This window comes from Rhincodon typus, chromosome 18 (assembly GCF_021869965.1).
Source record: "Rhincodon typus isolate 14 chromosome 18, sRhiTyp1.1, whole genome shotgun sequence".
NCBI lineage: Eukaryota > Metazoa > Chordata > Chondrichthyes > Orectolobiformes > Rhincodontidae > Rhincodon > Rhincodon typus.
Window position 1 is genome coordinate 35,744,323 of NC_063349.1, and position 25,078 is coordinate 35,769,400.

Here is a 25,078-nt window from a genome sequence, read left to right on the forward strand (position 1 = left end):
CTGGCCCCATCCCCGCCTCTTCGACCTGTTTGTTTCCTCTCCACCTATCCTCTCCTCTATCCATCTTCTATCCGCCTCCCACTCTCTCCCTATTTATTTCAGAACCCCCTTCCCCTCCCCCTTTTCTGATGAAGGGTCTAGGCCCGAAACGTCAGCCTCTCTGCTCCTATGATGCTGCTTGGCCTGCTGTGTTCATCCAGCCCTGCACCTTGTTGTCTCGGATTCACCAGCATCTGCAGTTCCTGCTATCTCTGATCTAGTATCCATCTATGTTGTCATAAGTAATCTGTTTTCCACCACTTTACCTTGCTGATTGCTCAAACGTGAAACCAGTCATGTTTTGATGTTACGAGGCAAGAATACAGAGCTGGCTGTTGCAGATCTTCAGGCAATTTGGGCATGCTATGGTAATTGGAAGGCTTCGCTGACTGGTCTTATCAGTATACAGTGTTGTTCACAGAGCAGTTTTCTCCAACAAAGAATTCCTTTCCATAATTCTTTTAGACAGATCCAACATTTTTATTTTACAGATGAGGGACCATACGCCAAATCTACAAACCCAGCAAAATCTTCCGAAGGCACCTTGGCAGTTAGAAGACAAAGTATTCCAGGTTAGTCTAATCTGTGTGTGTTGGCGGTCTGTCCTGCAGCTCAGCCCTGTTTTCAAACATGTTCCTTTGGGAGGATACTGTTACATATTACCCACAAACAGGTTTGAAAGATGCTACTCTTCTGTAATGAACAGCTATTAAAAGAATCTTAGTCTGTGCTATCTGGTGGAATTTGGCAAATATTCAGATACCATCAATGGTAGGATCATCAGCAATTAACCAGGAATAGTGACATTTCTTTTATTGTATCTTTGCTTTCTTTCACTTCTGAGAATTCTACCTTAAATAATCTTCTTTTGATGCTATCTGACTGCTGTGCACTTTTAGCATTTTCTGTTTTTAATCTTCTATTGATTTTCCTTAAAGCTAGGTTTAGCGAGACAAACAAAATCATGAAGCATTGATTTATTCATACATTCTGGGAATAACTAATGAATCCTTATTTTTACTCTGTTAGTTTTACTTCAGATTTCTGCTACAGCCTTACTCCCCCATGCCACTTTATCTTCTATTTAGCCTGTTTATCTCTGTTATTTTCAGAAAGTTGTTTCCCTTAAAAAGAGCAGCTAATAATTGAGATGTTAACTTGGGTCTCCTGAGCCCTCAATAGGCAAGTACAGTGGTTGTGATATTATTAGGACATATAATTCACAAGTGTCTCCTTTTATTCTTGGATTGTATCTCCTCTTTTATTCTCCTTGGACTCGACTTTTGGGAGGAAAGAAGTCACCTAAATTTTGACTTGTATGAAACTATCTAGAGATTCCAGTTGGAAAGTTAGAGAGAAAACACAGGCAACCATGGACTCTTCCTGAATTGCTGGAAGAAAAATTATTCTTGTTTCTACTACAGTCTGGTAATGCATTAAGACATTATCTTTTACCAGCTTTACTAAAGCTTGCGCTTACATGATTGGATGAGCAGAAATCACTGATATTTTTATCCAACTACTGCAGACTGGATACTATATAGGTAAATGTGATTGGGCCACTTTCGGCAGAGGTAGATACTTGTGTTTGCTGCGATCATGGCCAGGCTAAAGCTTCAACTCCGCTTTCTCACTTACTGCCCATATCCCTGGATTCCGTGAGAGACCAAAAATCTCTGTCAGCGCTAAATAATTTCAAGCTGGCATTTCCACAGTACTCAGCAGTAGAGAATTCCAAAGATTCACAACTCTTTGAGGGCAGATATTTCTCCTCATCTCGGCCCTGAATCGTAAGCCTCTTATCCTGAAACTGTGCCCCATTGAATGACACAGCAGGCTCCATGGGCTGTATGGTCTTCCCCTGCTCCTACTTCTTACAGTCTTAAAACAACATTATTTTTGTTGAAGATACTTTAAATTTTAATCACGTTTCAATCACCAAAATTTCTGGTATACCAATAGTAAGGGTCAACAATTAATTGCAGGCATCTGTTCTTTGCACCCTGCTGTGAGGTAAACTAAAAGAAATTCTTGTGTCCCTCAGCACTAAATGAGTGGTGGGCCTGTCTTGATGTAACTGAATTGATTGATCTAAATCAGTCCTTACATGCATAACTGATCAGAAGAGAAGTTTAAATCATGAAAAGTTAAACAATTCTTTCCAGCATTACAGAGGTTAGAAGAGGGGACATGTCTTCAGCTGCCTATGAATTCCCAGAAAGCAATGATACTGCATGGGAATTCCTTCTCTAAACCTCTCCAACTCTGCCTACGTTCAGAAGCCTCTTAAAACCTGTTTCTATTTAACCTCTGGTCGGTTGCCCATTTGATGTGTCTTTCATTAGCTTGATGTCACTCTTATGCTTCATGAAACATTTTGGAATATTTTAAAGGTATTAACTAAAAATGTGCTTTCTTTTTTGAAAAAAGAAAGTATTGCTTTCAGTTGATTATTTTAATACATAATGATCACTGACATTAATTCCCACAAATTTCTCATGGGAAACTGGAAATTCCGTGACACTGAAGGTGATTTTTTTTTTGAGGAAGATTGCAGGTTAATGGCTCACATTGTACATTGATTAGATTGTGGCATACAAGATGACCCCATTTTTAGCTTTGAAGAACACATTTTTGCATGTATCAGCAATGACCCCTTTTTCAGCCATGACCTGCTGTACTTGCAACAGTAATTGACCTCAATATTTCAACTTTTAACTATGAGAAAAGGATCAAGCAGGCGATACTGGCTGTGCTGCAAAGATGCACAGGCATTTAAAACATGCCCACACAGACCAAACCCTGCATGTTGAGTGACAAAGATGACAAATACCTGCACCTATGTTGGTGGCTCACTATTAAACTTGGCATAAATAAGTTGGTTGCCATCTTTGGAGGGATATTTCAAGCCTCCAAAGGTCAATTTGTATGTCAACATTCACAATATCAGTGACTGTATGAGATAAAATGATGCATTAATGCACAGTGTACCAAACAACTATTTATAGTGTACTGGCTGAATCTAGCTGCTCTATATATATGCACATTCTCAGGTTGTGGGACACGTGTTCATAGAGATATGCTAGCAATCTAAAATTATTAATAGTAAGCCAATAAAAGTAGCCTTTGAAAACAAATCTGGCAATAGTTGGACCTTAACTTTGCTCAGCCAGGAAAACAATGGTACTGTCAGAAGCTAACATTTTGATATGATGTGCTACCTTGTTGAAAAAGACATTTTGCACTGTAATTGTTTGTTTGGGGCCCAAGGCTGGCAATGGAAGATTACTTGCAGAATGCACATGCTCATAGTTTGTACACTTCATGATTACTGAGCACTAGTTACACCTTTATACATTACCTTTGTTTTAAACGAGGAGGAAGATTTAAAAATAGTTGCACTGAGCTTTAAGTTTTCATGCTTAGTTCCAGCATTGGAAACATTAACGGAGACTTCCTTTTCCTTGATGCTGTCCATAGCAATCTCTCATTCTTTTTGTAACTCTTTTTATAATTCCAGCAGATATTGTAAAAGTAGGATACTTGTATATTGGCATCAACATGCTTCAACTTGAATGTGTGTGTATATTCAGCTATTTACCTGGAATACATATAAATCGTGGATGTTACTTCCAGAGTTTGTGAAGCAAATATTTCTAGACTTCTGTTTTCTCTCTCTCCCATGCAATGCTATTACACTGAGCACTGGCTATCATTTATCTATCTGCAATTGCTGCACTTCTCTAAGCACCACAACAAGGCTCAACATCAGAGTGACTGACGAGAAACTACTTCCACATCCAGGGAAATGCTGCCAGGCCTTGGTGAAGCTTAATTTTGTTTCAATTGCTGCATTATTTGATTCTTTGCAGTTTTTTTTATTCATACACGGATGAGGGCGTCGCTGGCTAGTCAGCATTTATTGCCCATCCCTAATTGCCCAGAGGGCTGTTAAGAGTCAACCACATTGTTCTTGGGTCTAGAGTCACATGTAGGCCAGACCAGGTAAGGATGGCAGTTTCCTTCCCTAAAGGACATGAGTGTGAACCAGATGGGTTTTTCCAACAATCGACAATTCACAGTCATCATTAGATTCTTAATTCCAGATATTTTATTGAATTCAAATTCCATCATTTGCTGTGGTGGGATTCCATACTCAATCTCTCCAATAGGTCAATCCTGCCATCCCAGGGATCAGTCTGATGATCCTTAATTATACTCGGTCTATGGCAAGTATATCCTTTCTCAGATAAAAAGACCAAAACTGCACACACTACTCCAGGTTTGGTCTCACCTAAGCATTGTATAATCTTAGAAAACCTCTGTACTCCTGTACTCACTCAAATTATCTTGCAGTAAGGGTCAACAGACCATTGGTCTTTCTAATTGCTTGCTGCATCTGTTTATTAGCTTTCAGTGACTGATGAACAAGTACATCTTGGTTCCTTTGAACATCAGCATTTCCCAATCTCCCTCCATTGTATTTCTGTCTTCCTGAGAAGTTCTTATCACAAAGAAGATGTACTTTGTTGCATGATAGCAATCATGTATAATTTAGTCTCTGTAACAATGCCCATCGTATTAGTTTGTAAGGAAGACCTGCACAATCAGTCTTACTCCTTTGAGATTCTAAGCTATTTTTGCAGCTAGCCCATACAAAACCCCCTCAGTTTTAGCTCTTTAAGATTTTATTATACAACACTAACTACTCTCTTGAGTAAATAGTTTTTCCTCATTTCACCACTGGTTCACTTGCCAGTCACTTTAAATGAGAGTTTCCTGGTTCTTGACCCTTCCACCAATGGGAGGAGTTTTTTCCTACCTTTTCTATCCAGGCCCCTCATAATTTTGAACAGCACAATCGAATCTTCTTTTCACCTTTTCTTTTAAGGAGAACAACTCCAAATCTAACTTCAACCTCCAATAGGGAGGTGATGCCTGGTGGTATTATCACTGGACTGTTAATCCAGAGACCCAGGTACTGTACAGGGGACGCAAGTTTGAATCCTGCCACGGCAGATGACAAGATTTGAATTCAATAAAAATCTGGAATTAGGAGTCAAATGATAATCATAAATCCAATTATTGGAAAAAGCCATCTGGTTGACTGATGTCCTTGAGGGAAGGAAACTGCCATCCTTACCTAAATAATAACGACACAATCAGAAATAGGATTTTTTATGGCAGCTTTTACAATCAAATAGCCTTCTTTGTACTGGTGACTGTTCTATTGATAATTATTCTAATAGTCATCAATCAATTGCATTATTTATCCCCAGGGGTGCAGTATACATCAAATCTACAGGCGGGATAGAGAGATTTTCAGACAAGTGCAGTCACTTTTGTATGAGCTAATGTGACGGATATAACTTTATCATGTTATGACAGCAATCATCATAGATCACAAAGGATTTAAATAGGATAAAGCACAGGGCTGTATATACAAATGCTACATAGCTAGGGGACAGTAGTAATTACCTACACTTGACTATGGTCATCATTAGACTAAAAAGGAAAAACCCATCTGGTTCACTAATGTTCTTTGGGGAATGTCTTTACCTGGTCTGGCTGTCGTGTGACTCCAAACCCACAGCAATGTGGTTGACTCTTAACTGCCCTCTGGGCAATTAGGGATTGGCAATAAATTCTGGCCTTGCCATTGACCCCCTCCCCCCACATCCCGTGAATGAATAATTAATATAAACACTACTTCAATCTGTCTTTGTAACTGACATTCCTCATCCCCAACATCATTCATAAAATCTTCCCTGCACCCTGTATAATACTTTCATATCATTTCTAAAGTGCAGTGCCTAGAATTTAGCACAATGCTGTGGTTGAAAGCAAACTGCTGTTTTATAAATGTTCACCATAATTTCCTTGCTTTTGCACCCCATGACTCTACAAAAGCGTGGATTGCAATTTCCTCCTTTTAAAGTAGTGTAGGTAATTACTACTGTCCCCTAGCTATGGAGCATTTGTATATACAGCCCTGTGCTTTATCCTATTTAAATCCTTTGTGATCTATGATGATGGTTGTCATAACATGATAAAGTTATATCCGTCACATTAGCTCATACAAAAGTGACTGCACTTGTCTGAAAATCTCTCTATCCCGCCTGTAGATTTGATGTATACTGCACCCCTGGGGATAAATAATGCAATTGATTGATGACTATTAGAATAATTATCAATAGAACAGTCACCAGTACAAAGAAGGCTATTTGATTGTAAAAGCTGCCATAAAAAATCCTATTTCTGATTGTGTCGTTATTTTGTACTGACATTCTTGGCAGTTAAATAATGTTACGCACTGATGTGGTATTTTTGATTTAAAATCATTTCAGGAATTTTATTACATGAAGATGGAAATCGATTACTTGGGTATGGTGGCCTAATGGTTATGGTTAGATTAACAATGTAAGATAGCAAGTTCGAACTTGTAGCCCTAGAAAACCCAGACAAGAATGGTGACTGATAACTACCCAATTGGGAGTAGGAGGAAGCAATAAAAGCGTCCCCATTCATGGTGCAGTCAATCAAGTGAATGTAATTGGTGAGGCTGAAGTATTTGCACATGTCTTACGCCAAACACGCCAGTTGCATAATCCTCATGGTCTTCATGATTGTAAGTGCAGCCGTCTGACTAAGTTGGTTCACTTCACCTGAAATTTAGTAGCGATTGACTGCACCAGTCAAAGCCAGGCCCATTGAATCTGACTGCGGACAAGAACATGAGCAAAGTCGACTTATTCCAGTACAGTTTCCATCTGGCAATATGGGACATTGTACTGCTCTCTCCTATCCATAAAACTCAAGATGACGCTAACCTGGCCAAATGCCAGTCCTGCCAATCATCAGTAAATTATGGAAGGATTTGTTGCCTAATGAATGATAAAGTTATACAGCGCGGAAACAGACCCTTCAGTCGAACTCGTCCATGCTGACCAGGTTTCCCAAACTTAACTAGTCCCAAACTTAATTTGCCCGCATTTGGCCCATATCCCTCTAAACCTTTCCTATTCATGTACCTGTTCGAGTGCCTTTTAAATGTTGTAATTGTATCATGAATGTTAACTTTTTATTGGTCAACCTAATCTCCTCAATGCTCAGTAAAAACTAAAAGAACTGCATATGCTGTAAATCGGGAAGAAAAACAGAAGTTGCTGGAAAAGCTCAGCAGGTCTGGCAGCATCTGTGAAGAAAAAAAAATCAGAGTTGACATTTCAGGGCCAGTGAGGAAGGGTCAACTGAAATGTTAACTCTGATTTTTTTTTTTTCTTCACAGATGGTGCCAGACCTGCTGAGCTTTTCCAGCAACTTCTGTTTTTCTTTCTCAATGGTCAGTTCAGCTTCTACCAGAGTCTTTCAGTTCTTGCTATCCTCTCTCTGTTTTTATCTAAAATTAGAGCTGAGCTGAATGCCAGAGGTGCAGTAGCAAAATGGCAGCTTTCAACTTAGGCCGGCACTAATGATTCTGGCATTTGTATTTGATGTAGTCAAATAACAAATACGGACATTCAAAGAAAAAAAAACCCATCCCTACTTTCCCAAAAAGAACTGTATCTTAAAAACTGTCAGATTTTTCAGCCATGAGCCAAAACACATTCTGCCTGCTTGTCAAATTATTTACTGGGTCTAACAAATGTGACCTGTTATTCAGGAGATACTATGGCAGCCAAACACAATCTTGTCCAATCTTGGCCATCCAGTCTAAGATACCAAAACCTCAAATGCATCGCATTCTGTGCAATTCCTCTGAGCTGTTCCCAGTGCATGGGCGTTAATTCCCTGGAAATGTAGAACAAGCACTGTAAGTGGCATTGTCACTGCACTAGTGGTAGACCAATGCATCTGAAATCATGGTAGCTCGAAGGAAGTTCCCTGCCATAGTTTATGCATCTTTCATTAATAGGAACTGCAGTTATGAAATGCATCACCACTAACAAATGCTCCATAGCGCACGCTCCATAACAAGCCCCAAAGTATGATTCTAATGTAATACCATTGCGAAGCTTTGTGTTTTTGATTTTCACATAACATTGTGGTGTCCTGTTTTATCAGTACTGACATTTCCAGGAGGATATTGCGGTTGTTTTTTTTTTGACATTTCTTATTGACAGACCAAAGATCTCTTCAGGCCAGGACATTTGTTGTGAGCTCAGTAATTACAAAATTTCTGTTTGCTGGCCATGTGGAATGGATTACTTTAACTGTACGTAATGTGAGGATGCTTTTATCTGTGTTGTACATGGATGCCTTACTGTTGACTGTTTTTGAGAGATAAGCAAAGGAGAAAAAAGGGAGAAAGCATCAACAGTGTTGATTTCCATGAGAAGCAGCACTGTCAACATTGGACAAATCTTGAATAATAAATTGTTTGTAAACCTGTGGCATTGCCTCTCATCAATAAATATGGTTAAAAGCAACACACCACACCATCACATGTCAGAAGATGGGCCCAAGAATGTGTTTTATTTGGAGTTTTCTCTCCTGTTTCTTCTGGTGTGATTGCTGCTCTACAGCTTTCATTAAAGTGAGTTTACCTCCTAGGACCAGTGACTGGTACAGGACAGAAGCAACATGTGGTGTTTTTCATCACGTGACACAGCTTTGATTGAAAGTTCTACTTTTGCAAGTAATTTTATAATTCCCCCTTTTAAAGGAGTAGCACTAAATTCCACCTTTCATCCGTTGCCCCTGCTTGAAAAGCAACCATCTAATTTATTTTCCACTTGTTCTAAGATTCATGGCCTCACTATCTCGGAAACCAATTTACCATCCTTTTCAAAATGCTTCATAATTTTGGTGTTCTCTCTTTTGATGATAATCTTATCAGGTTTGCTGGAATGAAAATCCTACCTTTTCAAGTCTGTCTACCAAACAGCAATGCATTTATCAACGTTACATCTGAGTGAGTCTGCATCATATTCCTTCCATTACTTTTGTTGTATACCGTACCCTCAATTGTGGCTAATATTGAAGTTTATTTTGATGTTCAACTTTATCGCCATTCTGTGCATCCTGTACAACAGGGCAGAAAAGCAAGGAATCAGTTTTTAATGTTCTCCTGCTTGTGGCAACTTTTTAACAGCCTTTGTACCTGTTATCATCTTCTTTTGCTACTACATATGATAATTCCATAATACAGATTCTTTGTTGCAATGAACTTGGATAAACACTTTAACCAGTTTTTGTTTCTCTTTTTGATCTGCCTTCTTCCCAGTAAGGAAAACAAATTAAATTTTGAATGAATTCAGCGTGAATTTGAGACTGAGGCATGAGAATGGGAGAGAGTTTCATTGTCTAGTTGTAGAATGTGTTCGCTTTATGACTTTTTGTGTGTAGTAACTTATTTCACAGACCTCTGGCGAATTTACAGAAGCAAGTGAGAAAAAAAAAGGGTGGTGCTGCTGCAAGGAGAAATAAATAATGCAGTTCAAGAAAGTAGATGGAAATTGAGAGAAATGAGTTGTAACTGTGGGAGATTTTCCCCTTCATTTTCAATGTAGGTTTGGCTGGAATTTGTTTTATATCTACAGACTTTGTTTATAGTATAGACACTAATATTCCATTTCAATCCAAGCGCAAACAGTTCACAAACTTGTTTAGTTTTAAATGTTTCTTCTCCTCTACATTTTTAAAAAAAAGGTCACTGTAGCCTTACCAGGTCATAGGACTGCTCTCTCATTCGAGAGAGATGACTGGCAGTGGTTTAACTTGAGTGTCACTACACCTCAGGTGAGGGGAGAGATTGTGAATAAGAATCCTTCATGGTAACTTCAGCTAGTGTGGGAATTGAATCAACATTGGTGTCATTCTACATCACAAATCAGTCAACTGGCCAAAACAGCTCAATCTGATAGCTCTAAAAAGAAAGACTTGCAACAATATAGCACTTTCCCTGACCATCGGTTGTCTTAAAATGCGTTGTGGTCAAGTGAGGTACTTTTGAAGTCTAGGCGCTTACTGCAGTATATGAAATGTAGCAATCAATTTGTCCACAACAAAACCCAAAAACAGCAGTGTTGGCCAAGTTACTTTTTTGTAAATATCTAACGATTGAGGGATAAATATTGGCAGGAACATGGGGCTAATTCCTCTACTCTTCAAATTTGTGCTATTTGATCATTTACATCCATCTAATTAGGCAGAGAGGATTTCTATGTAATATGTCATCTGAAAGACTGCACTTCCAGAGTATTGCACTGAAGCATCAACCTTGTATCTTGTACTCAAGTCCCTGATTTGGCTTTGAACCTGGAACCTTGTGATTCAAGAGGTGAGTGTAACCAACTGAGCCATGGTTTACACTGCAGAATCAAATGTACTATACAATTGAGATACATATCAGTAGTACATTTACTTCATTATGTCAAACTCCTGCTGGGCCTTGTGCAAAAATTCTTATGGAACCAAAGTTTTAATGTCAATTGAAGGATCATTAGATTCTTATCTACCTTTGGAATAGAATGAATTTTTTAGGATATTCCTATTAAGCAAATTTTAATATATGCACGTTATTGGTAGTTAATTTTTTAATGTAAGTTTTGAATCTACTTCAGCAAAAATTCAATTATTTATTACTAGACAATCACATTGTTGTTTTGATAATCATCTTAGGATATTCATACAGAATGTCTTAGTCTCTTGTTGTATAGTTGGTTAAACCAGTGAACAGTCCAAGCTGCATGGGCTTGGAATAAGCCAGTTTGGTGCCTGCTCTGAGCTGGTTTAATGGTATACTACAGCAGTTGGACTTAATGGTGAAAATTAACCAGGATTCCCATTTCCTTGTCGTGTAACCTCTTCCGGATGTGCAAGTAGGATTCGGGTTCGGATAAGATTGGGCTTCTGTCTTCCCCATTGCTGATTGGCACCTACCTTCTAATTATTTTAATCAACCTGTTGTCACACACCTTAATGGTAGTTGGGACTTGAAATTGTACTGTCTATCCCTGCACCTACTATCTATACTTGCATATGCAAAATGATCACTTAAGTAAATGATCCATAGAACGGTTCCCCAGTGAATGGTCACCGTTTTAGTAACTTTTTCTATTTGTCATTTAGAAACATAACAACATAGAATATAATGCAGGAGTAGGCCATTCAGCCCTTCAAGTCTGCTCCACTATTCATGGCTGATCATTCTGACTCCGTGTGCTATTCCCACTTTCTCCCCATATCCTTTAACGCCTTTAGTGATTAAAAACAATGAAATCTTGAAAGTCTTCACTGATTTGGATTCAACACTTTCCTGTGGCTGAGAATTCCAGAGCTTACCACTCTCTGGTAAAAGAAATTCCACCTCATGTCTGTCCAAAAAGGCCTACCCCTTATCCTTGTTCTGTGACCCCTGGTTCTGGACTCTCTGATCTTGAGAACATTCTTCCTGACTCTACCCTGTTTAATCATATTAGAATTTTATAGGTTTTCCTGAAATCCCCCGCACTCCCATTCTTCTAAAATTTAGTGAATATAGCCCCAACTGATCCAGTCTGTTCCCTATATGTCAGTCCTGCCTACATATGAATCAGTACAATAAACATTCTTTGCACTCCCTCCATAGCCAGAACATTCTATCTCAAAAAAGAGACCAAAACTGCTCCAATATACTGTAAGGTCCTGTACCATTGCAGCAAGACATCCCTGCTCCTGTACTCGATCTTCTTGCTATAAAGGCCGACATACCATTTGCTGCCTTTGCCACCTGCTGCACCTGCGTACTTATTTTCAGTGACTGGTGTGGAAAGACACCCAGGTCTTGTTGCACCCCTTGCTTTCCTAATCTATCACCATTCAGATAATTTGCATGCCTGTTTTTGCTACCAAGTTGGATAACCTCATTTATCCACATTATTCTGCATCTGCCATGCATTTGCCCACTCACTCAATTTGCATTGGAACAATGGCGTCTACAAGTAACACATCCACTGGCTCCTCCTTATCTACTCTACTTGTTACATCCTCAATAAAAAATTCCAGTAAATTTGTCAAGTATAACTTTTCCTTTATAACACCATGCTGACTCTATCCAATCTTGTCATTATCTTACAACTGTTCTGCCATTAAACCTTTTGTAATGGACTTCAGCATTTTTCTCACTACTGATGTTAAGTTAACCAGTCTATAATTCATTGTTTTCTCTCTCTGTCTCCCTTCTTAACTAGTAGGGTTATATTAACTACCCTTCAATCCATGGGAATTGTGTCAGAATCTATAGGATTTTGGAAGATGATCACTAGTATATCTGCTATTTCCAGAGTCCGAGTCTTACAGCATGGAAACAGACCTTCGGTCCAACCGGTCCGTGCCAATATTAATTCCAAACTAAACTAGTCTGTTCTTGTCCCTCCAAATATTTCTTATTCATGTACTTATCTAAATGTCTGTTAATCATTGTAACTGCACCCCCATCCACCACTGCCTCTGGAAGTTCATTTCACATATGAACCACTCTCTGTGTTTCTAAAAAGGAAATTGCCTCTCTTTTTTTTTTTTAAATCTTTCTCCTTAAAAAAAAATATGCATCCTAGTCTTGAAATCCTCCACCCTAGGGAAAAGACATCTGCCATTCACCTTATCTATACCTCTCATGATTTTATAAACCTCTATAAGGCCACCCCTCAACTTCCTATGTTTCAGTCAAAAGAAGTCCCAGCCTATCTAGCCTCTCCCCATAACTCAAACCCTCCATTCCTGGCAACATCCTGGTAAATCTCTACTGAATCCTCTCCAGCTTAATAATATCCTTCCTACAACAGGGCGACCAGAACAGGACACCAATACTACAGGAGACACCTCACCAACATCCTATCCAACCTCAACATAACATTCCAACTCCTGTACTCAATGATGTGGACAATGAAGGCAAGCATGCTAAATGCCTTCTTAACCATCCTATCTATATGTGATGCAAGCTTCAAAGAATTACGTGCCTGAACTCCGAGATCTCTCTGTTCTACAATATTACCCAAGGCTATTTTAATTGTATAAGTCCTGTCCTTGTTTATTTTACTGAAATGCAATACCTTGCATTTAACTAAATTAAACTCCATCTGCCACTCATCAGCCCTTTGACCCAATAGATCAAGATCTCTCTGTAATCTTAGATAACATCCTCCACTGTCCACTATATCACCATTTTTGGTGTCATCCGCAAACTTACTAACCATGCCTCCCATATTCTCATCCAGATCATTTATATAAATACAAAAGTGGACCCAGTACTGATCCCTGTGAAGCACCACTGGTCACAGGCCTCCAGTGTGAAAAACAACCCTCCACCACCACTCTCTGTCTCCTGCTGTTAAACAAATTTTATATCCAATTGGTAAGCCCATCCTGAATCCCATGTGGTCTAACTTTACTAATTAGCCTATCATGTGGAACCTTGTCAAAGGCCTTAGTAAAGTCCAAGTAAACAATGTTTAGGGCCACCTCTTAGATAATATGGGATATAGATTATTGAGCCCTAGAAATTCATCTGGGAATTTAATCCCATTGATTTCCCCAAAACTGTTTCCCTACTGACATTAATCTCCCTCCTTTTCATTAGGTTCTGTGTTCCTCATATTTTTGGGATGTTATTTGTATCTTCCTTTGAGTTGAGCAGTTTTAACAGTTGGTGTGTTCTATTCTCAGAGGAATTTAAAGGTCAAACTGTAGTTGAGTTGATGAAGAAGGAAGGCAGTACCCTGGGGCTCACAGTATCAGGTGGAGTAGACAAGGAAGGGAAACCAAGAGTGTCCAATCTTCGGCCTGGAGGAATTGCTGCGAGGTAACTAAAACTGTTATGAAATATTACCAAGAGGGTGAAGTGAGATTACAGTTGAGAAATGTTTCACTGAGTTCATGAAGACTTTGTGTATAATACATTCTAAAGTTGATGCTGAGTACTTCTCAAATGTTTCATTTGCTGAAGTTTCTAACATTCTGTCACAGAAACGATAAAAATACATCTGCCGCATAATTGAGCCACCTTTTTGCAAGACAGTCATGAAAACCAGTTATTTTCAGTTTGGAATTTTTTTGCTGATTGCGGAAATAATCTAATGTAATTGCTTTGGTGACAGATTGCATGAAATTGTTTTTTGATCATTTGAAACTTTACTAAGATGTTCTACTTTGACACATTTGTGCACTAAATAATTTGGTTTATTAAAATAGATTATATATAGCAAAGTACTCAACAAAGCATGTAGTGAAGATAATGTGAATTTAATTTTCACATACACTGTTTTGCTTCTCCCAGTCTATAACTGATGCAGGCAATTAATTTTTAGAGGTGTTTAAGGTAGATTTCTAGAAAATGTGTTAGAATCAGCAAGAGCAGACTGATGAGGACAAGGAGTAGTTAACAATAAGGAAGCATCTTGGCAATAGTGAGCATAATAAGTTTGACATTAATAATGGGCTCAAGAGGGAGCATCTTAAACCAATGTCTTAAAGTTTGGCAAACATAAATGTAAGGAATGTGAAGTAAATTGATGGCAACAAACTGATTTCTGTCAGATAGATAGTGTTAACCAGCTTGGAATATTTCAGGTGCATATATTTAGTTTTTTTTAAAATCACACATTGTCATTAAAACAATTTTTCTTGACCATTGTACCTGAAGAAACAATCAGTGGTGATAATAGATCAAAGTAATCCTTACAAAATTTGGATGTGAGAAAATTTATTAATGGAGATTAAGAAAATGTTTTGATACTTCATGTGGAACCAGATCATTTTTTGTGAGAATTTTAATTTAGTGATCATTTAACTTGGTTGCTCTTGTGTGCGAAAATATCTTCGATTTAAAATATACTAGGCATTTTGGGACTTTTTAGGAAGAGGTTAAAGGCTTGGATATACTTGACTTTGTGCGTATTGAGGCATGATGCCTGTAGGCTATCTGTTTTGCTGTTCTTTTGCAGAAGTGATCAGTTAAATATTGGAGACTACATCAAATCAGTCAATGGAATCAATTTAACAAAATTCCGGCATGATGAGATCATCAGTCTCCTGAAGAATGTTGGTGAGAGAGTGGTCCTTGAGGTGGAATATGAGCTCCCTCCTGCTTGTAAGTATCTTAAATCAAAATTAGTACAGTTCACTTGAAAAGCTTGAAGTATTGACAATGCTAATCCACTTGAAATCTAAATATAATTATTGCACGGATAGATGTTTTAATTCACCTATTATACATTTAGTAGGAAAGCTGTGGCATAGCCTGTATTATTATTTTAAAATCCTTCTGTAGCATATTTTGGTATGATTTGCAAGTCCATCTTGGTTTATGAAAGGAAGAAGTGCATTTATTGATTTTGCCCTAACACTTCTCATTCGGTTAATTAAGATGTAGTAGTCACTGTTCATATGTAGGTGAGCATGGCATTCAATTGAGTGCAATGACAGCTCACTGGGGGCTTTAAATGTGACGTGCCGAGTGCTGTGTGTGTAAACAGCAATGAATACAACTCCAAACATGACTCAATGACTGCCCGGAGTTGAATTTTCCAAACCAAAATAATTGCTTCATTCATGAAGAATTTAGATAAAATCTGATAGGACTATAGTGGGAATTTGGATGCTCACATGTTTGCTTCTGCGCAAGCCTTCTGCAACAAGTTATATTAGTCAGTATATGTTTGCTGGGATTAGTTGTTGTATAATTGAAGAGGTTGCACTTGTATTTGACTCTAATCCCAGCTTTCCAGAGAGCTTGCAATGTGATGCTTCCACTTCAATTATTGTCCTCCCCACACAATCTGGTGGCACCAGGTCTGAGAATCTGTTGCTGAATAGACATCTGAAGAACTGCTATCCCTGCCTTGACTTTAAACCAGGTCGTTGTCACTTTGTCACTGGCAAAACTTTTTTTTCTGGGTTAGATATCTGCCAGTTAGGTCTTTAGAGTTCTGTAGAGGATTGTATGGGGTGTCCAACTTCCATTCAGCAGCAAAATAGTGCAAGGTGTTGCCAATTGTGCTATTAGGCATTTGCTCAATGTTACTTGGTGAGGATTCCATTATTGCCCACTCAGCTTGTAACCTCATTACAGCATTGGCGCACACATGGACAAAAGAGCTGAACTCCAGACAATGATGTAGGGCAGAGTGTCTTTGTCATTAAGACAGCATTTGGCCAAGTGGCATTGAGGAGCCAGAGCAAAATTGCAGTTTATGGGAATCAGGAAAATATCTCCACTGCAGGAGTCATTCAGAGCACAAAAGATGATAGTTGTGATTGTTGGAGGTCCATCATCTCAGCTCCAGGACACCTCTGCAGGAGCTCCTCAGGGTAGTGTCCCAGGCCCAAATATCTTCAGCTACTTCATCAATGTCCTTCCTTGCATCATAAGATCAGAAGTGGGGCTATTTGCTGATGGTTTACACAGTGCTCAGCCTCATTTGCGATATCTCAGATCTTTGCCTATATGCAGGGAGATCTGGGCAGTGTTCAGGCTTCGGTTGATCAGTGGCAAGTAATATTTGCATCTCCAGTGCCAAGCAATGACCATCACCTTTGATGTTCAGTGGCATTACCATCACTGAATCACCAAATATCAATGTCATGGGAGTTATAATTGACCAGGAATAGAACTGGACTGGTCATATACATGCCATGACTACAGCAGCACTTGGCTGGATAGTTGTTTCTCCAAGAAGCCAAACACCAACCAGGACCAAGCAGCCCACTTGCCTGTTCTAAGGCCTACCGACCTTTAAACATTCACTCAATCCACCACCAACATACAGTGGAAGCAGTGTGTATGATCTACAAAATTCACTGCTGCAATTCACCCAGGGTCCTTGGACAGTACCTTCTGCAACTGTTACCACCTAGAGGGATAATGGCAGCAGATTTATGGGGACACACCATTCTGATTTGGAATTGTATCATCATTCCTTCACTGTCACTGGTCAAAATACAGGAGCTGTCTGTCTAACAGCATTGTGGGTTTACCTATACCAGCTGGACCACTGCCTTCTCTAGGGCAATTAGGAATGGACAATACATGCTGACTTAACCAGCAACACTCACATTCTGTGAATGAATATTTTTAAAAAATACAAAAACCCATTGCTGCAGTTGTGTACTTTGATTCATGATTTATTTCTCATCCGATGTCATTTGGCAAATCTTGAATCATGTTCAAAACTATAAAACGCTTGCATTCTTCCACCGACTAATTACCAGCTGAAGTGTGCTGCACATTTTCTGATGCCACAGCATTGTGACAGTCAATATTGTGGGTGTTCTTAATTCCAGCATTGCAGTTGGCAATTATTGTGGGGCTCCCTTCTGACATTCTCGATATGTGTATGAAAGAAATGCCAAAGAGAACCATTTTCCTTTTATCAGTTACTTTAAATCCTCCGGATGTCTGAAACAACTTTTCAACCAATGCATCACTTTTTTGAATTGCCTTCTTGTTGCTAAGAATGCAGAAGTGGCAGGCAATTCACTCACGAAATACATGCCTGAAAATCGAAGAAAATGTATGAATAGTTGACAGCTAGAGGTTCTTTTCCAAATGATCGGCCTTGATTTTGGTCTACATATTAGCATGGAATCCATTTCCTAGCGATTTTGAGTGACAAGTTCTTTAATTTTCTTCTAGCTACTCAAGGCTCTGGGATTATTCTCAAAACTGTGGAAGTAACTTTGCACAAAGAAGGAAATACCTTTGGATTTGTGATTCGAGGTAAGAATATCTATGTGCTTAATCATAGAATCAGAATCCTTACAGACCATTTGGACCATCAAGTCTACACTAACCCTCTGAAGAGCATCCCACCCAGACCTACCCCATTCCCATAACCCTGCATTTCCCATGGCTATTCCACCTAGCCAGCAGAGCCTGGAAACTACGGGCAATTTAGCATGTCCAATCACCTTAGCTGCACATCTTTGGATTGTGGGAGGAAACCAGAACACCCGGGGGAGACCCATGTGGGCACGAGGAGATTATGCAACCTCCATACAGACAGTCACCTGAGGGTGGAATGGAACCTGGGCCCCTGGTGCTGTGAGGCAGCAGTGCTAACCACTGAGCCACCGTGCCACCTGGCACAATGGTGTTTTGTAGTTTTTATTTCAGCTTTAGCCTGTTGTTTCAATCAGTAGAAGTAAGCGCTTATTTTCTTTGTGTATCATATATTCATAATGTAACCTCATTTGTTTTTTGCTCCCTATTTCTAGTCACTGTTAATACGCCATCCCATTCTTGATACAAAATGCATGTGGTAAGAAAGATAGATTTGTATCTGTGCAACAGCATCCCCAACCTCAAGACATCCCAAAGCACTTTACAAGCATGCAGCACTTCTGATTGTAGGCACATGGTAACTTGAGAAATGTCACAACTAAATTGTGCGAAGCAATCTCTCACAAACAGGAATGTGGAAATGACCAGATAAGCTGGGTTTGTGATGTTGATTTGAGGAATAAATATTGATCAGGCCGCCAGGGTGACTGCACTGCTGTTGTTTGAAATCATGGCGATTGGATATTTAAAATCCACCGAAGAGACCATTAGTGCAGAAGTCACTCACTACTGAACTGAAATATCAACCTAGATTTCTGAGCACAAAACCTGAGTGGGACTTGAACCCGTGACCTTTTGACTCGGCTGAATAGAATATGTTTCACTTAAAAGTATTAGTAGGGTATGTGGTTCAAATTGTATCACCATTTGAAGTTCTTTCTATTTATAGATTCCACATTCTAAAATCCTTTGTCATTAAAATAAATTGAATTATTTAGTCTTTTTCTTCCAAGTGGCCTTCAGTGTATAATTTGTTGAACATGATACTAGCCTCAGATATGTTACTGTGAAAATAGGAAGTCTGAATTTTACTTCTTTCCTATAGGATTTGCTGGTGCACCATATTACCTCCATGATTTGGCATGACTTCTGACGTCTATACTCTACTCAGCACTGAATGAGGCTGTTACCTTGACAACACTTTTTTTAAAAAAAAAATCAGTATTTTGAGTTGTGATGCCAAGAAAACCAGATGGAGCTGACACAATTCAATTTCATAAAAATATCATAGTGTGATGGAGCTGGGGCAAGAGTCAGTACATTTCTAGAAAATAAGTAGCTTTGTGTTAATTAAAGCTGTCATTCGTGCTGCAGATGTAAAACATCATTATGTTATCGGTTTCCTTGTTTCATAGAGTCATGTAACTGCAGTGTGATTCTTGTAGATCTGTTTAGTTCATGTCGGTTCAGTGATACCACTGAAGTGGAATATCTACACAATTTAGCAACACTCACTGAATTAAGTACAGAAATGAGAACCCTGGTTGCATTTCCTGTCTGAAGCCTGGAACACTAAGGCCAGTTATCGTGCTTTCTTTATCACTTTTTGAATGAAATCTCTCCTCTGAATACAGGCAATGAGATGAACTTGGTCAGGTAGAGCCAAGCCTGTTCTGAACAGTGGATTTACTAATGGAGCATGAGCCATGAAGTACAGTGTACATTAAACAGCATTATGACTACAATGTGCAGTTAGGGCTTGCCATTTGTCCTCCTCTTGTTTGTACAGCAAACCACCTGGGTGCCATTGTATAATTTGAAATAAGTTTGCTAATAGCATATGCATTTTTATCTGAGGGCAGATTTTGACCTTGTTTTATTCAGCAAACTTTGTAGGCCACTCAGCCCATTGATCCTACCGTGCCATTGCATCAGATCATGCTGATCAGCTACCTTGATGCTATCCCCTCTTCCCTTGATGTCATTATTCTCCTGAAATCCACTGATTGAGCATGTTCACGACTGCATTGTTTGAACTTCCACTGTGCTCTGCGGTACAGAATTCTAAAGATTCGCCATACTCGAAGTGAAAAAATTCCAAACCGTATCTGGTCTGTTCAAGCATAGTAAAGCCACCCTTCTCCCTTCAATAGCTTTAACAAGCATACAATTTTACTGAGCTGCTGTAAGCTTTATATTCTTCACCTGTGTGTCCAAATACTAAGTGTGGCAAGGCCAATAATTCTTGTTTTGGCTTTCCCTGACGCACACTCGCACGCTTTCCAGCAGGAAGTTTAAATATAATCATTGATCGCAGTCAGAAGTGAGGGCTACCTTTTCTCCCATCCTGAAGTGCTGAAGATAGTTGTTGGCTTCCTTATCACTTTGCCTCAGATCAATTCACCTTGTACAGATTGGATTAGCCTTGGGGCCGTCTCTATTGGTGCTGCTCAATTCCACACTTAGCTGTAGGTATATCACTTCGTATTGTTTCATATTTTATGTATTTATTTACCACAGGAGGAGCACATGAAGACAGAAATAGATCCCGCCCGATTGTAATAACCTATGTCAGAGCTGGGGGACCAGCTGACAGGTACAGTTATAAAAAAGAACATCATGATCATACTTGAAATTGGGTAGCCTTTACATAGCTCGTTAGTCAACTGCAAGCTTTGTGGGCCATTATAACCGTACTGCCTGTTGCTAATTATTGTTCCCCTTGTGTTAGTTGTTAGTTGTAAGTTGTAAAGATATACTGCATTCATAATTTATCTGTAAGTACATTATAAAACAAATCAAGTTGAACATTATGGGAGATTAAATGAAAAAATACATTTCCCAGTTGAGCACTTTGCTCTCTTAAGTGCCTCCATGCAAATGAAAATTTGGAGCATTTACTAATTGTGACAAGCTAATCACAATCCAATGGAAGCTCCAGAAATTCTTAAAGTGACCTGACTCTCAGGGTATCGTGATAGAAACTACATTTTTATTTGTAAAAATGTACTTTATTCATAAATAATCTGTAAGTGCATTACAAAACAGTTCAAATTGGAGATTGTAGAAAATGCAAAAATCACGTTTTTTTTTTCGAATCTTAGCTTTGCACTTTAGGGTGCCACTATCCGAATCTAAAATTGGAGCATTTATGAAATATGACCAGAACTACATCATTCTAATATAAGCTTCTGTACGTAACAGACCCTCTGCATATCACAAAAGAAAGGCCTTCGACAATGTCCTTTCCCCTCTCTGTCTTGGCAGTGGCTGCTCCAACCTTTAGTGCATCCCTCAGCAGATAGACCTAGATCATGGAATGTACTAGTCTGCAACACTCAGTTAAGAATAACTTTTTGCACTGTAAGACCATTAAATTTCAAACAGAACAAAGAGTGGGTCTTTCACAGAGTTGATAGTCTTCCAGGTGCAGTTGGTGTTTGCCAATGAGGCATTCTGCAGATTACTTTGATTGTCTGTTCAGGGAGCCATCCAAAAAGAATGACCTTCTGATTTCCCTGAAGGGCCTCAAAAATGTTACATGGTGACCACTGCCTGATGGCTTGTGGCCAGAAGGATTTTTCTGTAGAAACGTTTCTATGAGGGACATGTGGTATGGAGCATTCCATGGCAATATGGATTGACCCATTGTTCACGACCTGGGTCAGGTAGAACTTATGCACAAAGTGACACTTAGTGTTTGTGTACCAAGGGTCTGCACATGGTTTGATGCAGCCACTCACAAATGTGGCCATCAGAATGAGGGTGACCTGCTCTTAAACATTGTTTCTGAATATTGTACATTGTTTTTCTGTTTCCAGTTCATTGTTTTAGCAAGTGGTACACAACTGATGAGACTTGAAACATTTATTCCGTTATAGGATAAATGTAGAATCATAAGCTGAGGATCTGGTACAGAAAAGTAATTAAAAGTGTACCACATCCAATACTGAGTCATATCTGTGTTTGTGATTTAATGATTTTGAATTTCTATCAGTCTTACCTTTCTACTTATGTTTATATTTTTATAAAGATTTTAAAACTATAAAGACATGCTTTATAATAGATCTGTGTGAATGCCCCAAAGCTACTGTCTTGATCGCTGACACTTGAACGTTAGTGAAAATGAAGTGTTCATGATTTTGTACTTGCATGACACAAATCTGTGGTACACTTTCAGTGAGGTTTTGATTTGTGTCTGATGTCAGTTTCCACTGTTGTCCTTATTCCTAATCTAAGAAATTGTTTGAAAGTAAAACATTGAAAATGTCACCTAATAGTTGATGTAAACTTTTAAGTGGACTGAATATATATTTATGATATTAAAGAAGTGATTAGATGAGGCTAATCTCACTAAAATCTTCTGATGACATTTTTTAAAAAAAATGAAGAAATGTGAACATTTCGGAGAGCTACATTTTGACTGTTTCCACCCTCCACATTTCCAATTTTTAAAAAAATCAGAGGATGTGGGTTTCACTGGTTGGGCCAGCATTTATTGCTCATTCCTGGATGTTCTTGAGAAGGTTGTGCTTAGCTCCCTTCTTGAACTGCTGCCTTCCATCTGCTGTAGGTAGACCCAGGATCTCAGGATTTTGATCCAGTGACACTGAAGGAATGGTGATATGTTTCCCATGAGAGTGGCCTGAAGGGGAACTTGCAAGGCATGATATTCTTGTGTATCTGCTGCCCTTGCCCTTCCAGATGAGGTGGTTGTTGAGTTTGGAAGGTGCTGTCTAATGACCCTTGAATAATTTTTGCAGTGCATTTGTAGATACTACACACTGCTACTACTGAATGTTGGTGGTAAAAGGAATGGATGCTTCTGGACGTAGTGCAGTTCAAGTGGGTTTTTTTTTTGCCTGGATGGTGTCAAGCTTCTTGAGTGTTGTTGGATCTGCACTCATCCAGGCAATGGGGAGTATTCCATCACATTCCTGACTTGTGTCTTCTGGATGGTGGATATACTTTGGAGAGTCAGAAGGTGAGTTACCTGCAGGTTTCCTAGTGCCTAACTTGCCCTTGTAGCCACTGCATTTATCTAGTCCAGTCTAGTTTCTGGTCAATGGTGACCTCGAGTACATTGACAATGTGAGACAAAAACAAAGTTGCTGGAAAAACCCAGCAGGTGCTGCCAGACCTGCTGGGCTTTTCCAGCAACTTAGTTTTTGTTCCTGATTTACAGCATCTGCAGTTCTTCCATTTTTTTTATTGATAATGTGGGATTCAGTGATGGTAATGCCATTAAATGTCAAAGGTTAGATTCTTTCTTGTTAGAGATGACATTTGTGTGGTATGCATGTTATTTGTCACTTCTCCGCCCAAAGTGAGGTTGCATTTCTGAGCAGATACCAATATATGAACATTTTAAAACTTAAGGTATTTTACTAAGATTCAAATTGTTCTTTTGCCAATTTCTTGTAGCTATTTATGGCCAATGCCCTAAGTCCCATTAATAGTGAAAGGTCAGGGAGATTGTGGCATAATTCTGATGTCATTGGACCAGCGACCAAGACTCGTATCCTGGGGACACAAGTTCAAATCCCACCATGATTATACAGCTGGATGTACATTTGATAATTAAGAATTCATTTGATTGATGAAAGTCTGGAATATATAGATTCTGTATTGATGCTATTGAAAGTATCATTAGTTGATATAAAAATACCCAACTGGTTCATTTAATGTCCTTTTCTAGAAAGCATTTGACATGTGACTTGAGGCTCTCAGCAATGTGATTGACTGCCTCTTAGCTGTCTTCTGCACTGGCTGAGGAAGCCCTCGGTTCAAGAACGGTTAGGAATGGGCAACAAGTCCTATATAAAAAAGGAAAAAAGTAATAGAAAGAAGAATGATGTATAATCAAATGATAACCTAAAGCTAATTAATGAGAACTGCTCTTGTTGAATTATCATAAAACAATCTCAACTTCATATTGAACTTGTTACTAGTGAACCACCCAGCCATGCAATTTATTTACAAGAAAGTCTCTATCTTATGAATAACAGCCTGAATTCAGAAACTAGCCAGATATATTTTCCTATTCAGACTGTAACACTGTTATTAGCTGTTGTGACTAATGACTTTGACTTGTGATATGATTTATTTTATTCTGTAGAGAAGGCACAATAAAAGTTGGCGACAGGCTGTTGAGTGTTGATGGAATACGGTTACATGGAACCACACATACAGAAGCTATGAGCATTCTCAAACAGTGTGGACAAGAGGCAACATTAATAATCGAATATGATGTGTCTGTCATGGGTATGTTGAGTTTTGAAGACGTCCTTGAACTTATTTTAAAACAAAAGACCTTGAGCTCTTAACCACTTTGCCTTTTTTCTGTACAAAGTGTTGTTTCATCTCCGCTGTGCCCAAATGTGTTCCATTAGGAATTACCAAGTGTAGCAATTTCATTTGTGGGTTCATTCTGAGGTGAACTATTTTTGGTTCCCTCGCTTGAGATTGCAGGTAAATCTATCCATTCTCTTCACCACACTTAGGTTTTATTCAAATAATTGTCCTAGATGAGACTGTAATACATTTAAGATAATTGTAATTTCCAAAAGCATATGTATTATTTAACAACTATCATTATTTATCTGACAATTGCACCTATTGGTTACCTTTTGAACTAGTTTAGTTATTCTATAATTGAAAAATAATTGCATACTTCTACATGCATAATTCATACATTAATACTTAATGTAGTCCAAAAGTTGTCCTTCACTTTGACCCAGTAAACTTGTTTTTTTTTTAATTGTCCCCAAGGTTTGGAATAGATTTGAGTTTATTTGCACCTTTCTTGTTTCTCTGTATCACACAGATGGTTTTGTTTACTGTGTCATTTAGTTTTAAAGGTTTATCATCTCTCTTTACAGATCACTGTCTATTCTTGTCTTAAAACTGTCAGTGGGCGTCTGGCCTTCTATTATTATATTCAAGGCCAGTTGCTGTATGGTAACACAGAATCTTCACGTTGTGTCATTTTGCTTTTTGATTTGTTAGATTCAGTAGCAAATGCTTCAGGCCCACTGATGGTGGAGGTGGCCAAGACCCCTGGTTCAAGCTTGGGCATTGCTTTAACTACCTCACTGTACTGTAACAAGCAAGTCATAGTCATAGACAAAATAAAAGCTGCCAGTATTGCAGATAGGTAAGTACTTGGGCTTGATCAGCACTGTTATTAATCACTTCGTTATTTTATGCATTTCCAAATAGAATTCTTTGTGATGTGATGTAATGTATGTGTATTTTGATTATAAATATAACAGTTGG

General features: G+C 38.7%; 1 protein-coding gene across 2 annotated transcripts in view; it reads left to right on the forward strand.

Moving 5' to 3' along the window:
* Positions 1 to 25,078, forward strand: part of grip1 (glutamate receptor interacting protein 1) — a 219,704-nt gene that overhangs the window by 106,261 nt on the left and 88,365 nt on the right. For both annotated transcript variants that reach the window (XM_048607854.1, XM_048607853.1), the window contains exons 2-8: positions 531 to 611; positions 13,687 to 13,822; positions 14,964 to 15,109; positions 17,654 to 17,737; positions 20,321 to 20,396; positions 23,919 to 24,064; positions 24,809 to 24,956. In XM_048607854.1, the coding sequence (XP_048463811.1) occupies positions 531 to 611; positions 13,687 to 13,822; positions 14,964 to 15,109; positions 17,654 to 17,737; positions 20,321 to 20,396; positions 23,919 to 24,064; positions 24,809 to 24,956 (817 nt within the window). The remainder of the gene's footprint in view (positions 1 to 530; positions 612 to 13,686; positions 13,823 to 14,963; positions 15,110 to 17,653; positions 17,738 to 20,320; positions 20,397 to 23,918; positions 24,065 to 24,808; positions 24,957 to 25,078) is intronic.